At 32.1% G+C, this 16,929-nt stretch overlaps 1 protein-coding gene across 1 annotated transcript in view; it reads right to left on the bottom strand.

The window, feature by feature from the left end:
* Positions 1-16,929, bottom strand: part of syt7a (synaptotagmin VIIa) — a 229,972-nt gene that overhangs the window by 85,892 nt on the left and 127,151 nt on the right. The window contains exon 3 of the mRNA XM_021470598.3: positions 1,139-1,218. Within this exon, the coding sequence (XP_021326273.2) occupies positions 1,139-1,218 (80 nt within the window). The remainder of the gene's footprint in view (positions 1-1,138; positions 1,219-16,929) is intronic.

The following is a 16,929-nucleotide window of genomic DNA, read 5'->3' on the forward strand; positions in this document are numbered from 1 at the left end:
AACAAATTTATTATTATTGTTTTGTTATTCTTATTCGGATTTATCTGAGGCTGGTAAAATATACAATAATAAAGTATAAAAATTTTAATATAATTTTTGCACATAACATTTTATGTTATATTGTTTGATTTAATAATAATAATAATAATAATAATAATAATAATAATAATATTAATCATCATCATCATCATCAATTGATAATAATAATATAAATAATAATAATAATAATAATTATAATAATAACAATCATCAATTGATAATAATAATAATAATAAGAAGAAGATTTGTTCATTTTATTTTTTAATAACAAAAAATAAAATCTGTTATTTTTTAATGACAAATAATTTCATTTGAATGCATCAATGAACAAATTTATAATAATAATAATAATAATAATAATCAATAAAAATCACTAATATTAATCTGAGGCTGGTAAAATACACAATAATAAATCATACATTTTTTTATAGAATTTTTGCACATTTTATGCCATATTATGTGATATAATAATAATAATAAAAGTAATAATAATAATAAAATTACAATATATAAAATATGAATTAAAGAGAAATCAAATTACATTTTTAGAATTAATTAAATTAATTATATACTTTTTACATTTTTTAAATTTAAGTTGTTAAATTACAAAATAACAAATAACAAAATAGTAGGATAAAAACACAATTAATAATAAAATTATAAAATAACAACAAATGTTGTGTGCAATAAAAATATATTACACTATTTTATTTAATAATTCAAAAATTTTACATTAATCTAAATGTTTTTTACATTACATTTAAATTCAGCATATAAATATATGTATACTTATATATATATATATATATATATATATATATATATATATATATATATATATATATATATATATATATATATATATATATATATATATATATATATATATATTAATTACATATTTTGAGCCTTCTTGCTTCCTCTGACGGGCCACCACCAAACTACTGAACTGATTTCCTTATATGTGAAGATAACAGATTAGAGTCATGTGATCCATACAATCAGATTTCACTCCAACACAACGATCTTGCAAAAAAAAAAAAAAAAAAAAAAAAAAAAAAACACCCCCAATGAATAAAATAAATATCCTTGCACCTACTTGATGGCTTTTTTCTCCCCTCTTCCTCTTCCTGAATCCGGAGACCCGACGGACTCCACTCCGGGTTTATTCCTCTTTCCCTAAACCACAAAAACATACAACAAGGTCAATCCTGAATGATCTGAACTTCAGCAGCATCCCCCCTTCTCTCCTCCCTCAAATCACATGCTCCATCTTCAGTCTTCCCCATAGTAATTAAACCACACCAAAGCCTCATATTTACATGGAGATGGCCAATTTAGCCTTCGGGTTAGCAGCGAGGAAGAGTGGGAGAGACAGAATGACAGAAAGTGTCTTTTGGAGGAGTAGGTGGCGTTGTGGAAACCCTCCATACAAGTCATCGCTGTCCGCCTCTACACTCCATAAACAACCTCCTGGAGACAACTGTGACACAGCCCACATTCGGGCTTCGAGTTGACATGCAACAGAAGTTCCCAACGAAGCGCATTAATGCTGCCCTCATCTCAGCGCCTTGAATCCTGACGTACTGTGTACTTTTCAGTCATCCATTCAAAAATAAAATTTTTAAAAAGTGGTATGAGCCATGAACCAAACCAAACAGAATCGAGAAGAATCACATCCTTACAAACCTTGATTTGAAGCAACAAAGTAAATGAAAATCTGACAAAAACACAAGACTACATTTCCCATAACCTATTGCACTGATTACAGTGCCACCTGTTTCACATTAGCCTATTTATGTAGCACAAACACACATATGATGTATCTGAAATCCCCCCTTATATACTCATTTAATACTCCCTATATTAGTCCACTTGAAGAAGTCAATGTAAACGAGAAGGGATATTGCTTTGTTTATGTTTTGCTGGTTGATTTTAAGCTTCTTGGTCAGAGCTGTTATAGTTATTTAACACTTAGCGAGTTGTCTATTAGTAAAGAAACAAAGACTTCTGATTTGTTCTGATTTAATAATAATAATAATAATAATAATAATAATAATAATAAAATATTAATAATAATAAAAATAATAATAATATTCATACATTTTATTTTTCAATATTATTAAAATAATATAAAATCAAATGTAATAAATTAATTATTAATAATAAATCAATTTAAAATGATTTTAATGAATGTATGAGTTAATTAATAAATACATTATTAAATTTAATTCATGAATTAAAAACATTTCTGCTGTTATTAGTTTAAAAAAAATCTGACAAAAACACAAGACTACATTTCCCATAACCTATTGCACTGATTACAGTGCCACCTGTTTCACATTAGCCTATTTAAGCACATACACACATATGATGTATCTGAAATCCCCCCTTATACACTCATTTAATACTCCCTATATTAGTCCACTTAAAGAAGTCAGTGTAAACGAGAAGGGATGTTGCTTTGTTTATGTTTTGCTGGTTGATTTTAAGCTTCTTGGTCAGAGCTGTTATAGTTATTTAACACTTAGCGAGTTGTCTATTAGTAAAGAAACAAAGACTTCTGATTTGTTCTGATTTAATAATAATAATAATAATAATAATAATAATAATAATAAAAATAAAAATAATAATAATAATAATAAAATAATAATAATAATAAAAATAAAAATAATATTCATACATTTTATTTTTCAATATTATTAAAATAATATAAAAATCAAATGTAATAAATTAATTATTAATAATAAATCAATTTAAAATGATTTTAATGAATGTATGAATTAATTAATAAATACATTATTAAATTTAATTCATGAATTAAAAACATTTCTGCTGTTATTAGTTTAAAAAAAATCTGACAAAAACACAAGACTACATTTCCCATAACCTATTGCACTGATTACAGTGCCACCTGTTTCACATTAGCCTATTTAAGCACATACACACATATGATGTATCTGAAATCCCCCCTTATATACTCATTTAATACTCCCTATATTAGTCCACTTAAAGAAGTCAGTGTAAACGAGAAGGGATGTTGCTTTGTTTATGTTTTGCTGGTTGATTTTAAGCTTCTTGGTCAGAGCTGTTATAGTTATTTAACACTTAGCGAGTTGTCTATTAGTAAAGAAACAAAGACTTCTGATTTGTTTCAGGTATACAAATGCCTAAACTCTATAAACAACCTCCTGGAGACAATTGTGACACAGCCCACATGTGGGCTTCGAGTTGACATGCAACAGAAGTTTCCACTGGAGCACATTAATGCTGCCCATATTCCAGCGCCTTCAATCTGGATGTATTGTATATTTTCCAGTCATTTATTCAAAAATTAAGTCTTTTGAAAAGTGGTTTGAGCCATGAACCAAACCAAACATAATCGAGAGGAATCACGTCATTACAGTCTTTGATTTAAAGCAACAAAACGAATGAAAATCTGAAAAAAACAAGACTACATTTCCCATAACCCACTGCACTGATTACAATTTCACCTCTTCCACATCCGCCTATTTAACACATGCTGTATCTGAAAGCGTCCCTATTTACTATTCCCTACAGTAGTCCACTAATATTTTACACTCGAAAAAGTGGAAGTAAAAGAGAAGGAATGTTGCTTTGCTTATGTTTTGCTAGTTGATAAATCAGGCTGATTTTAAGAGGAAACTTAGGTATTTTACGTTTTGTCAGTTTGGTGGCTGAGTTCAGTCGTACGAAAATGTACGATTTTAAAAAGGAGGCGTGGCACCCAACCCCACCCCTAACCCCAACTGTCATTGGGTGATAAGCAAATCGTACTAAATTGTACGAATTAGATCGTTTGAATTCATACGAATTAGCCACTAAATCAAAAAGTTACGAATTGCTTTGAGATTGCGTTGGATAAATCCCTCAGATAGATTCGATTTTAAACTTCTTGGTCAGAACTGTCATAGTTATTTAACACTTAGCGAGGTAACTATTAGAAAAGAAACGCAGACTTTTGAATTCTTTCATGTACACAAACATCTACACTCAATAAACAACCTCCTGGAGACAATTGTGACACAGCCCACATTCAGGCTTCAAGTTGACATGCAAGAGAAGTTTCCACTGGAACACATTAATACTGCCCATATCCCAGTGCCTTTAATCTGGATGTACGGTATATTTTTTCAGTCATTCATTCAAAAATAAAGTCTTTTAAAAAGTGGTATGAGCCATGAACCAAACCAAACGTAATCGAGTGGAATCACATTGTTACAAACTTTGATTAAAAGCAACGAAGTGAATGAAAATCTGACAAAAACACAAGACTACATTTCCCACAACCCACTGCACTGATTACAGTGTCACCTGTTCCAAATTAGCCTATTTTACACATGCTGTACCTGAAATCGCCCCTCATTTACTATTCTCTACATTAGTCTGCTAATATAGTCTACTCAAAGAAGTGAATGTAAAGAAGTAGGGATGTTGCCTTGCTCATGTTTTGCTGGTTGATAAATCCCTCAGACGGATTTGATTTTAAACTTCTTCGTCAGACCCTGTGATAGTAATTTAACACTTAGCGAGCTGTCTATTAGTAAAGAAACAAAGACTTTTGAATTCTTTTATGTACACAAACATTTACAATCCATAAACAACCTCCTGGAGACAATTGTGACACAGCCCACATTGAGGCTTTAAGTTGAAATGCAACAGAAATTCCCATTGGAGCGCAATAATGCTGCCCATATGCGCCAGCGCCTTCAATCTGGAGGTACTGTATATTTTTCAGTCATTCATTCAAAAATGAATTCTTTTTTTAAAGTGGTATTAGCCATGAACCAAACCAAATGGAATTAAGAGGAATCACATCACTACAAACCTTGATTTGAAGCAACGAAGTGAATGAAAATCTGACAAAAACACAAGACTACATTTCCCACAATCCATTGCACTGATTACAGTGCCACCTGTTCCAAATTAGCCTATTTTACACATGCTGTATCCAATATCGCCCCTAAATTACTATTCTCTACATTAGTCCACTAATTAAGTCCACTCATAGAAGTGAATGTAAAGAAGTAGGGATGTTGCTTTGTTTATGTTTTGCTAGTTGATAAATCCCTCAGATGGATTTGACTTTAAACTTCTTAGTCAGACCCTGTAATAGTAATATAACACCTAGCGAGCTGTCTATTAGTAAAGAAGCATTTTGATTTTCTTTCATGTACACAAACTTCTACACTCTATAAACAACCTCCTGGAGACAATTGTGATACAGCCACATTCAATGCAATAAAAGTTCCTATTGGAGCGCACTAATGCTGCCCGTATCCCAGTGCCTTCAAACTGGACGTACTGCATATTTTCCAGTCATCCATTCAAAAATGAAGTTTTGTTTAAACTGGTATTAGCCATGAACCAAACCAAATGGAATCGAGAGGAATCGCATCATTGCAAACCTTGATTTGAAGCAACAAATGAAATTAAAATCTGACAAAAAAACAAGACTACATTTCCCACAACCCAATGCACGGATTAGAGTTCCACCTGTTGCAAATTGGCCTATTTAAGTAGCACATACACTATACACACTATTCCTTACATTAGTCCACTAACATAGTCCTCTTGAAGTGAATGTAAATAGGGGATGTTGTTTTGTTTGTGTTTCGCTGGCTGATAAATCCCTGGAACAGATCATAATCTTCTCGATCATACCCAGTGATAGGTATTTACCACTTAGCAAGCTGTCTATTAGTAAAGAAAGGAAGTCTTTTTAATTCTGTCATGAATACGAATGTTACTTTAATTAAGCAATATTTTATTTAGAAACTTACACTGATAGGATTGCGCTGTGAACGCCATCTTGGGTTTAAACACAGAAATGTATTCTGCAAAAATTCTCACAGTGCATTATGGGAATTTTCTAGCTGTTAAATGTACGTGGGTTGTGCAATTGTGATTGCAGTGCATTGTGGGACTGATTGAGTGCACTTCAGAATATCCTGTATGGTTTCAGACGCCTCTACAAATAGACAATCCATCAAATAGTGCACTATTTAAAGGTATAGGGCGGCGATTTCCAATACAGCCACAGTAACATTGCAAAGTTTTGTTTCGCCCTGACCAACACTGCTAGTGTTGTAGTTATGGCTGTTTTCATCAGCCTGATCTCACGAGGAAACGTAAGTATTTTACGTTTTGTCAGTTTAGTGGCTAATTCGTACAGAAAAGTCGTATGAAAATGTATGACTTTATAAATGAGGGGTGACACGCAACCCCGCCTCTAAACCCAACTATCATTGTGTGATGAGCAAATCATGCTAAATTGTACGAATTAGATTGTACGAATTCATACAAATCCGTCACTAAATAAAAAAAGTTACGAATTGCCGTTGGTTGTTGTAGCACTGCTTCATGAAGCTTCGAAACGTTTACGAATCTTTAATTTCAGTTTCGAATCAGTGCTTTAGAGCTCAGATCAAATTGAGAAGGTCACATGATTTCAGTGAACTTTGTTAAATCATACCCGTTTTAAAACATTTTGTAAATTTAATCGTTAGCCACTGGGGAGCGATCTGCATAATGTTATAAAATGTAAATGATTCGTTCAGATTGCCCTCTAGTGGTGAATCACTGAACACGTTTTATGTTTTTTTAACTTGACCTCAGTTTTACTAGATAGTACAAGTTTTAGTGAGGTGTTTGTAAAATGAAAAGGACCAAAATTACACTTTAAATAATGCAGGGTTCCACAAAATTCATTCATGTTGTCCCAACACAAACAAATTTAAGTGGATTGAACATAAAAAATTAAGCTGTCCTCAAAAAATCTCAAGAATTGTGTTAATTAAGCTCATTTTAAATAAGTAGCTTGAACAAACAGGGAAAAAAAGTTTTGTTCAATGCTGTACAAAGTTCCTCCCTAGTCATATAATCTGATGTGCATTGAGTAGTAACTGAATAGTAAATCTAACAGTTACAACACTGCTAAGAACAGTAAAGACAGGCCCAGTCTATCGTTCTCTTCTGAGGGCTCATCTGTAGAGCCTGTTTTAGCGTAGTTAAAACCTCTGTCCGGCAGTGCTAGTGTCTGATCGGATCCGTCGTCTGAGGAGGCCGTGGGCTGCTGCTGTAGCGTCTCTGCGGACACAGCCGGAGGTTCACTGGGGTCGGAGGGCAGGAGGATCATTAGCGCTAGCCAGCAGTTATGACACGCTGCCTAAACTGCGCAGTGATTGGTTGAGGGCTGTGTGTCTACAGGAAACTCCCTGAGCAAGGACACGGTCTGAGTTCACTGAGCGCGTTGTGTATCTCTGCGTGCAGACATGCAAAGGTACAAACAAATCCAAGTACTGGACTATAATTTAGAGATGAATGTATTTATGATTTTTTTAAAGATACAACTGATAAAACTCTTTGAGAGAACAAAAGGGTTGCATATATATATATATATAAATATACATATATTGTTTTTTTCAGTGGCATTATTATATTAATATATGAATGCTTATACTGATATATTGGCAAAATGTTAATATACTATTTGCTTGAATAACAAAATCAATTTTTTTACAGTCGATTAGATGGTGGTGTTGAGTTTTCTCTGGTGTTTTCACATTCAGCACCTAGTAAGTTAGTGAAATAAAAATGGTGTAATTTACATATATACAGTGCCTATAGAAAATCATCACATCCCTTTGAAATAATTACTTTCTAAAATCTAAAAATACATTTATTAATTTATTTATAAGAAAACAATTCATATATGATATTTTAAAAACAACATAAATGCTCAATACATAATACTCAATTGTGAATTGGTCAGTCGCAACATTTTAAGTTATGTTATTCCCAGATAATCGCTGCTAAATAACCCAGGCTCTTCCGGGAACTTCAAATCACCTTGACCGCTAGTGTGAAGTAAATAAAATTAAAAATTTATAATAAAATAAAATAAAATAAAATTTTAAAATATTTAAAAACTTAATGAAAGCGAAAATTAATTTTTTGATTCGATTCACAATATGAATTTATCGTTTTATTTTAAATAATAAACTAAATGAAATCTGATTTGTAGTTTTGTAAAATTTTAACTTAAAAAACAAACAAAAAATCATTGTTAAATTTAAACATAAGATACTAAAGTCAAACATTTTGTTTGTGAATTTATTGCCAAATCAGCAACTTATGGCTACTTCATGGCAAGATCAATACAGATGAAAACATTGTACGCAATAACAACTTTAAAAACAACTTCATAGAGTAGATACTAAATAAATAAACACATAAACAAATAAATAAAAATTACATTACATTCTCACATGGTCTGTGTGGGTCCTAATGCTCCAGTATATTGATGGGGAATCTAAACTGTTCCGTGAGTGCCGTCTTTCGGATGAAATGCTAATCCCTTTGAAATAATTATCTCTGAAATCAAATCACAATCCAAATAACTTTTCCAGCCTTTAAATTATTTTTTTAGCCTCTCATAATCTGTGCTTTTCTACAAATTTATTCTGCAAGTCTTTTGAAAGCAGGGTGAGTAAAGCTATAGATATTCACAGATTATGATGACTTTCTTTTTATAAGCACTGTTTTTGATGCTGATATATTTGTATATATTTAAATTGTTATAGTTATATAACATCTAAAAACACATTTATTTATTTAATTTATTTATAATTATTTATAAGAAAACTATTTATATATGATATTTTAAAAAATAACATAAATGCTCAATACATAATACTCGATTGTGAATGGGTCAGTCACAATATTCCAACATATGTTATTCCCAGATAACCACTGCTAAATAACACAGGCTCCCCCGGGAACTTCAAATCACCTCGTAAACGTACGAGGTGCGTAAACGTAAACTTACAATACTATATTATTATGATATATCGTTATTGAGAACAAAATATCGTAATAATATTTTTTAGCGTGAGTTTACCTGTGAGTCCCACCCCTAGTAATAAGCAGGATAAAGTACATTCAGCACGGTTGTTTTCGCAGACTAATTTAGAGATGTGACCTTTTTCTGACACAAAATGCTCTCGGCACATCAGCATTTTAAGCTTGCTTGACAGCTGTGCAGTTTTGCAATTCTATAAAATGTGCTGGTAATAAAAAAAAATACATATTTTGATGCATTTTTTTCTCTTGATTTACAGATATCAGGATATATTGTAAATGGTTTACTTATGATATATATATTGCACAATCACTGATATCACAATATATCGGAGTGATAATATTGTGATAATATCGTATCGTGAGTACCTGTGAGTCCCAACATTAATAATAAACAGGATAAAGTACATCCAGCACGGTTTTCGCAGAATAAAACACTTCAGTCTTAAAAATCAGTGGTCAAAACTTCATGATAATATTGTATCATGAGTACCTATGAGTCCCACACCTAGTAATAAGCGGGATAAAGTACATTCAACACGGTTGTTTTCACAGAATAACACTATTTAGTCTAATACAACATTGGTCAAAATACCATGATATTATTGTCTCTTGAGTCTAGTAACTCCCACACCAATAATAAGTGGGATAAAGTACATCCAACAAGGTTGTTTTCGCAGAAAAACACCCATCAGCCTTAAAAACTAGTGGTCAAAATTCATGATGTTATTGTCTTGTGAGTACCTGAGTCCCACCACTAGTAATAAGCAGGATAAAGTACATGCAGCACGGTTGTCTCCATAGAATAAAACCCTTCAGTCTTAAACAACAGTGGTCAAAATATCATGATAATATTGTATCGTGAGTACCTGTGAGTCCCACTCCTAGTAATAAACGGGATAAAGTACATCCAGCACGGTTTTCGCAGAATAAAACACTTAAGTCTTAAAAATCAGTGGTCAAAACTTCATGATAATATTGTATCATGAGTACCCATGAGTCCCACACCTAGTAATAAGCGGGATAAAGTACATCCAGCACGGTTGTTTTCACAGAATAACACTATTTAGTCTAATACAAAAATGGTCAAAATACCATAACATTATTGTATCGTGAGTCTCGTGATTCCCACACCTAGTAATAAGCGGGATAAAGTACACCCAACATGGTTGTTTTCGCAGAAAAACACCCATCAGTCTTAAAAACTAGTGGTCAAAATTTCCTGATATTATTGTCTTGTGAGTACCTGAGTCCCACCACTAGTAATAAGCAGGATAAAGTACATGCAGCACGGTTGTCTCCACAGAATAAAACCCTTTAGTCTTAAACAACAGTGGTCAAAATATCATGATAATATTGTATCGTGAGTAACTGTGAGTCCCACCCCTCGTAATAAACGGGATAAAGTACATCCAGCACGGTTGTTTTCACAGAATAACACCCATCAGTCTTAAAAATCAGTGGTCAAAATATGATGATAATACTGTATTGTGAGTACCTGTGAGTCCCACCACTGGTAATAAACAGGATAAAGTACATCCAGCACGGTTGTTTTCACAGAATAACACCCTTCAGTCTCAAACAACAGTGTTTCACTTTGTGTTGGCCTGCTGATAAACCTGTCAGGCTTCATTCTGTGATAACAACCTCCTGAATATCCTTTATTCCTTTACTTGGTGTGGAGGGTTAACCAGTTATTGTGCATGGAGTCCATCGTAAGCAACTAATTGCACTGTAAAGCAGGTTTTAGCAGGATCTTGCATCAGGATGCTCATATTCCCAACATCTCAGTCGAAAATCATCACGTCTCCAGAGTCTGACACACTGATTTAAACGAAAAAGGACAGTCCAAGAATCACCCAGATGTGCACAGCTCACACACAAACACACACATGAGTCAGTCAGCCGGAGGGGACAGCAGTCTCACACACACACACACACATATACACACACATACACACACTCTATAATTACTACTGACTAACCCCAGAGACAATATAAGGCAGAAAAATGAATAGAAAATAATTTAATGCTCGAAATAGCGACTGTAGGACAAACTCAAAGACACAATTATTGTTTAAGCAGAAGCTTTTTTACTTTAAAACATGCAGAAGCTGGAGCAACATTAAACCTGATTTGGACTACAAGGCAAAAATGCCACAACTTTCGTGACATTTCGTGACATTTCAATGCTAATTTGGCATGATGTGGACTAAAAATATCAAACTACATACGACCGCCACAAGATTTTAATCATGATTTGAAAAATAAGAAGCTATTATTCACTTCTTGTTTTTAAGCATTATTTAGACAGAAACTTTGTCAAATATATTTTATTTATTGTAAAATTTCAAGGCTAATTTGTAAAATTTCTTTCATTTTTTTGTGTGATTATTTTTGTATCAGGCTAATTTGAAGATTCAATCATTTATTTTTCTTCGGCTTAGTCTCTAATTCAGAGGTCGCCACTGCGTAATGCACCGCCAACTATTGAGTTCAATTGCAAACCAGCGTATGCATTATGCAGCGGATGCCTTTCCAGTAACAACCCAGTACTGGTAAACACCCATACACTCTCATTTAAACACATACACTATAGCCAATTTAGTTTATTCAATTCCCCTTTAGCGCTTGTGTTTGGACTGTGGGAAAAACCGGAGCACCCGGAGGAAACCCACGCCAACACGGGGAGAACTTGCAAACTCCACACAGAAATGCCAACTGGCCCAGCCGGGACTTTATTAAGGTTTGACTTAAAAAACCTAATTCTCGGCCATGAGTTGGGTCTAAGACAACACATAATAACAATTCCTTACATTTATATAGCGCTTTTCTGGGCACTTAAAAGTGTTTTACACATAGGGGGGGGGGTTCTCCTCATCAACCACCAGTGTGCAGCATCCACCTAGATGACGCGACGGCAGCCATTTTGCGCCAGACCACACACCACACACCAGCTGATTGGTGGAGAGCAGACAGTGAAGAAGCCAATTATGATATGGGGAGGGTTGGGAGGCTTTGATGGACAGAGACTAGGATGCCAGGGTTAAACCCCTAAGTCTTTTTCGAAGGACATTTCGAAGGATTTTTAATGACCACAGAGAGTCAGGACCTCAGTTTAACGTCTCATTTGAAAGACGGCACTCACAGAGCAGTATAGAATCCCCGTCACTATACTGGGGAATGAGGACCCACAAAGACCGCAGGTTTGGCGCCCCCTGCTGGCCTCACTAACACCACTTCCGGCAGCAACCTAGCTTTCCCATGTGGTCTCCCATCCAGATATTGACCGGGCGCAGCCCTGCTTAGCTTCAGTGGGCGATCATGCGAGAGTTGCATAGAGCTAGCTGCCAGTCATAATTATAATAAATTTATAAATAAAATTTTTTAGTATTCTATAAAATTGTCTAGAGAATTTCATTCAAACTAAATTAATATTCATGCAAAAAATTTCTTAAATTACCTTAGCATCACTCGAGTTCTGTTTTTTTTTTTTTTTTTTCTTGTTTTCCCGGTACATTTAGGATTAATTTCTGTTATTTATTTAGAATAATAATTGTATAATAACCATAATACTGTTCTTTATATATATTTTTAGGGGGAGCTGTGCCACAGTAGAGCTTCATGTCCAGCAATGCCCCTGTAATAAACTAAATAAAATCTCATTTGTATTTTTTCAAAATTTTAACTAATATAATAATATGCTAATTTAAACATGAGATATTAAACTCATATATTTGTTTATTTACCGCCAATTCAGCAACTTATGGCTGTTTCATGCCAAGATCAATACAGATAAAAACCTATTACATAATAATAACTTCAAAACAACTTAATATTTCAATATGAGTAGATACTAAATAAATAAATATTAGGTTACATTTTTACATGGTCGCCCACTGAAGCTAAGCAAGGCTGCACCCGGTCAGTACCTGGATGGGAGACCACATGGGAACACTTGGTTGCTGTTGAAAGTGGTGTTAGTGAGACCAGCAGGGGGCGCTCAACCTGTGGTCCGTGTGGGTCCTAATGCTCCAGCTGGGACTCTATACCGCTCAGTGAGCACCGTCTTTTAGATGAGACGTTAAACCGAGGTCCTGACTCTCTGTGGTCATTAAAGATCCCAGGATGTCCTTCGAAAAAGAGTAGAGGGTTTAACCCCGGTATCCTGGCCAAATCTGCCCACTAGCCTCTGTCTATCACGGCTTTCTAACCGTCCCCACATCATAATTGTCTTCATAACGGTCTCCTTTCCACCAATCAGATGGTGTGTAGTGCTGTCAATATGGCTGCCATTGCGTCATCCAGGTGGATGCTGCACACTGGCGGTGGATGAGAAGATTCCCTCACAAGAAAGTGTATAGCGCTTTGAGTGTCCAGAAAAACACTATATAAATGTAAAGAATTTTTAAATTATTATCTGGGGAACTGGGGAATCTATGTGAAAATGAAATATAAAACAACCCTCTATTGTAGGGACTGTATTTTTTTAACCCTTAAAAAAACACCATCTAGTATTAGCATACACTATAACAGCCGAGTCCAAATCCTCCACATTATCATCAATCAGCAGTTTAGAGCCCCTGGATCAATAATTGAATTAAAGCGACACTTAACACACCCTTTAACAACAAACCTGTCCAGCACGCATGTTTTACGGCTATTACAAATGTTACTAGCAGAAAAAGTGTGAGACGTGAACTAACGACATGCCCTCAAACATGTAAACACATCCAGATATGCTGATGTCACAGCTCATATCCCTCATACTCTGCCAAACACTGACTCATTCAAACATACAGAGTCATCGATGCCATGGTATAATGATAGCAAAATCCTAGTAATGGATTATAAAATCTGGATTACATAATGGGAATTTTTTTTCAGACAGACAGACAGACAGACAGACAGACAGACAGACAGACAGACAGACAGACAGACAGACAGACAGACAGACAGACAGACAGACAGACAGACAGACAGACAGACAGACAGACAGATAGATAGATAGATAGATAGATAGATAGATAGATAGATAGATAGATAGATAGATAGATAGATAGATAGATAATTAAAGAAAACAATAGTGTCTAAATATGTATTATGTCTAAAAGAACATGGTAATATTATATATCATGGTGGTACAAGGTTAATGATTTGTGATTCACCTTGAGACCAAACTCAATTAGCAATTTAAACCATGTTTAAATCAATACACTAATTAACAAGCAAATGGAATGTAAGAGCAGTACAGTGATGCACAATTGGCCTGATAAAAACATGGTAAAACAGAGATGTCCTTGATGGATGCATACATGATGCTTTTATAGTGAAACAAATACTAATAAAATAATAAATCAATTAGTATAAGTAATAATCAATATAAGAAAATTATAATTTTTGGTCAGTTTTGTTCTAAAATAGAAACAAAATGAATGCATACATTTACAAAATAAATAAGATATTAGATGTAATAAATATGATGAATAATATGTATATATTGCTCTAAAATATAAAAAATAACTCACTAATGAATTTATTATTCAAAATTGCAATACTTTGTGCAACTGAGCTTCATGTAAATATTTTTTTTCTAGCAAAAAAAACGGTAAAAATGAGCATGATAATCAACTACTATATAAAAAACTAAACTTAATTAGAATATAAACTAAAATTAATATTAATTAATGCATAAATAAAATAAATAAATAAATAATGACTGAATAAATAAATTAATTAATTCGTAAAAAAATTATTAAAAATATCTAAAAGCATTTGACTAATTTCTTATCATATAAAGTAACTAAACTCCAAGCAAATATGCATTAAAAAGATAAATTGTTCATAAAAAGAATAAATTATAAATAAATAAATGAATAGATTAATAAATGAAAGAATAAATAAACAAATGAATAAATAAATTAATATTTAAATAAATACAAATTATTATAATAATTAATATTAAAAACATCTTTGTGATAATATCTGACAAAATATTATTATAAATATTTATAAATGTATGTGTCTATAAATACATTTGATGAATTTCTTATCATCTAAAACAAGTGAGCTCCAAGCAAATATGTCTTTAAAAGATAGATAAATAAATAAATAAATAAATAAATAAATAAATAAATAAATAAATAAATAAATAAAAATCATATAACAATTAATATTAAAAATCATCTTTAAAAATATCTAAAATACATTTGACAAATTTATTATCATCTAAACTAAAGCAACTGAGCTCCAAGCAAATTTGCATTTAAAAGATAACTAAACTAAGAAACAAATGAATTAATAAATTATTGAATAAATAAATGAATTAATACATAAGTAAACAAACTAATAAATGAATGAATAAATAAATGCATGAATAAATTAATTAATAAATTAATTTATAAAATAAATGATTGAACGAACTAATGAATGAATGAATAAATGGAAAAAAAACACAAATTATTAGAAAATATTAAAAAAACATCTTTAATAATATATTTGATGAATTTCTTATCATCTAAAGCAACTGGGATCCAAAAAAATATGCCTTTAAAAGATAATAAATGAATGATCAAATAAATGAATGAATAAACAAGTAAATGAATGAATAAACAAACAAACAAATAAATAAACAAACAAACAAATAAATAAATGAATAAACAAATAAATACATGAATAAATAAATAAACAAATTAATTAATTCTTAAACAAATAAATAAATAAATGAATAAACAAATTAATTAATTAATAAATTAATAAATAAATTTAAAAAACAAATAAATGAATAAACAAATAAATACATTAATAAATAAATAAACAAATTAATTAATTAATAAACAAATGAATAAATGAATGAATAAACAAATAAATACATGAAAAAACAAATAAATACATTAATAAACAAATTAATAAATGAATAAAAATGAATAAATGAAAAAAAACAAATAAATAAATGAATAAATAAATAAATACATGAATGCATGAATGAATAAATGAATAAACAAATAAATAAACGAATAAATAAACAAATAAATAAATGAATAAATAAATAAATAAATAAATAAATGAATAAATATATAAAAAATTAATGAATAAACAAATAAATGAATGAATAAACAAAAAATTGAATGAATGAATGAATAAATTAATGAATAAACAAATAAATGAATGAATAAACAAAAAATTGAATGAATGAATGAATGAATAAACAAATAAATAAATGAATAAGTAAACAAATAAATAAATGAATAAATAAATTAATGAAAAAACAAATAAATGAATAAACAAAAAAATAAATGAATGAATAATTTAATACAAACAATTTATTATAATAATTAATATAAAAAAAACATCTTTAAAAATATCCATAATACATTTGAGGGATTCTTATGTGAGCTTTCAGCAAATACGCTAATAAAAGATGCCAAAGGACAGATATTCAATGATGGTTTTGGCTTTGTTTGCAGCATGTCCTTGATATGCAGCCAAGCATGCGTTTGTGCACGTCTGCAAACACAACTACAGCACAACACATGACAATAACGGGTGACTTCTAGATATCTGAACACACACACAGAGACAGATAATACTCACAGGCGGCAGTTTCAGGGAAAGCAGTCGCAGTTTTTGACAGACAAGAAGCAGTTATGAGCGGAAACTCATCTGTCATCAAGTGTATCAAGAATCGAGGACTGAGAGAGAAATAAAGAGGAGGAGGAGGAGGAGATGAAGACAGAACAGCACTGAGACGAGCAGAGGAAGAAGAGAGATCACAGGGGGAATGACTGACAGTGTGTGCGCGCGCGTGTGTGTGTGTGCGCCAGAGATGTGCATTCAGTAGCATGAGTCGCTCTGAGCAAAGACACACACGTGCCAACGCTGCCACACACACACACACATGACTACAGGCAAAGACATCAGAAACACACATACACAGCAGCAGTCACACGCACATACACACACACCATACATGTACACACACAGATTAGAACACACATATACACAGCA

The sequence above is a fragment of the Danio rerio genome, chromosome 25 (assembly GCF_049306965.1).
Source record: "Danio rerio strain Tuebingen ecotype United States chromosome 25, GRCz12tu, whole genome shotgun sequence".
NCBI classification, from domain to species: Eukaryota; Metazoa; Chordata; class Actinopteri; order Cypriniformes; family Danionidae; genus Danio; species Danio rerio.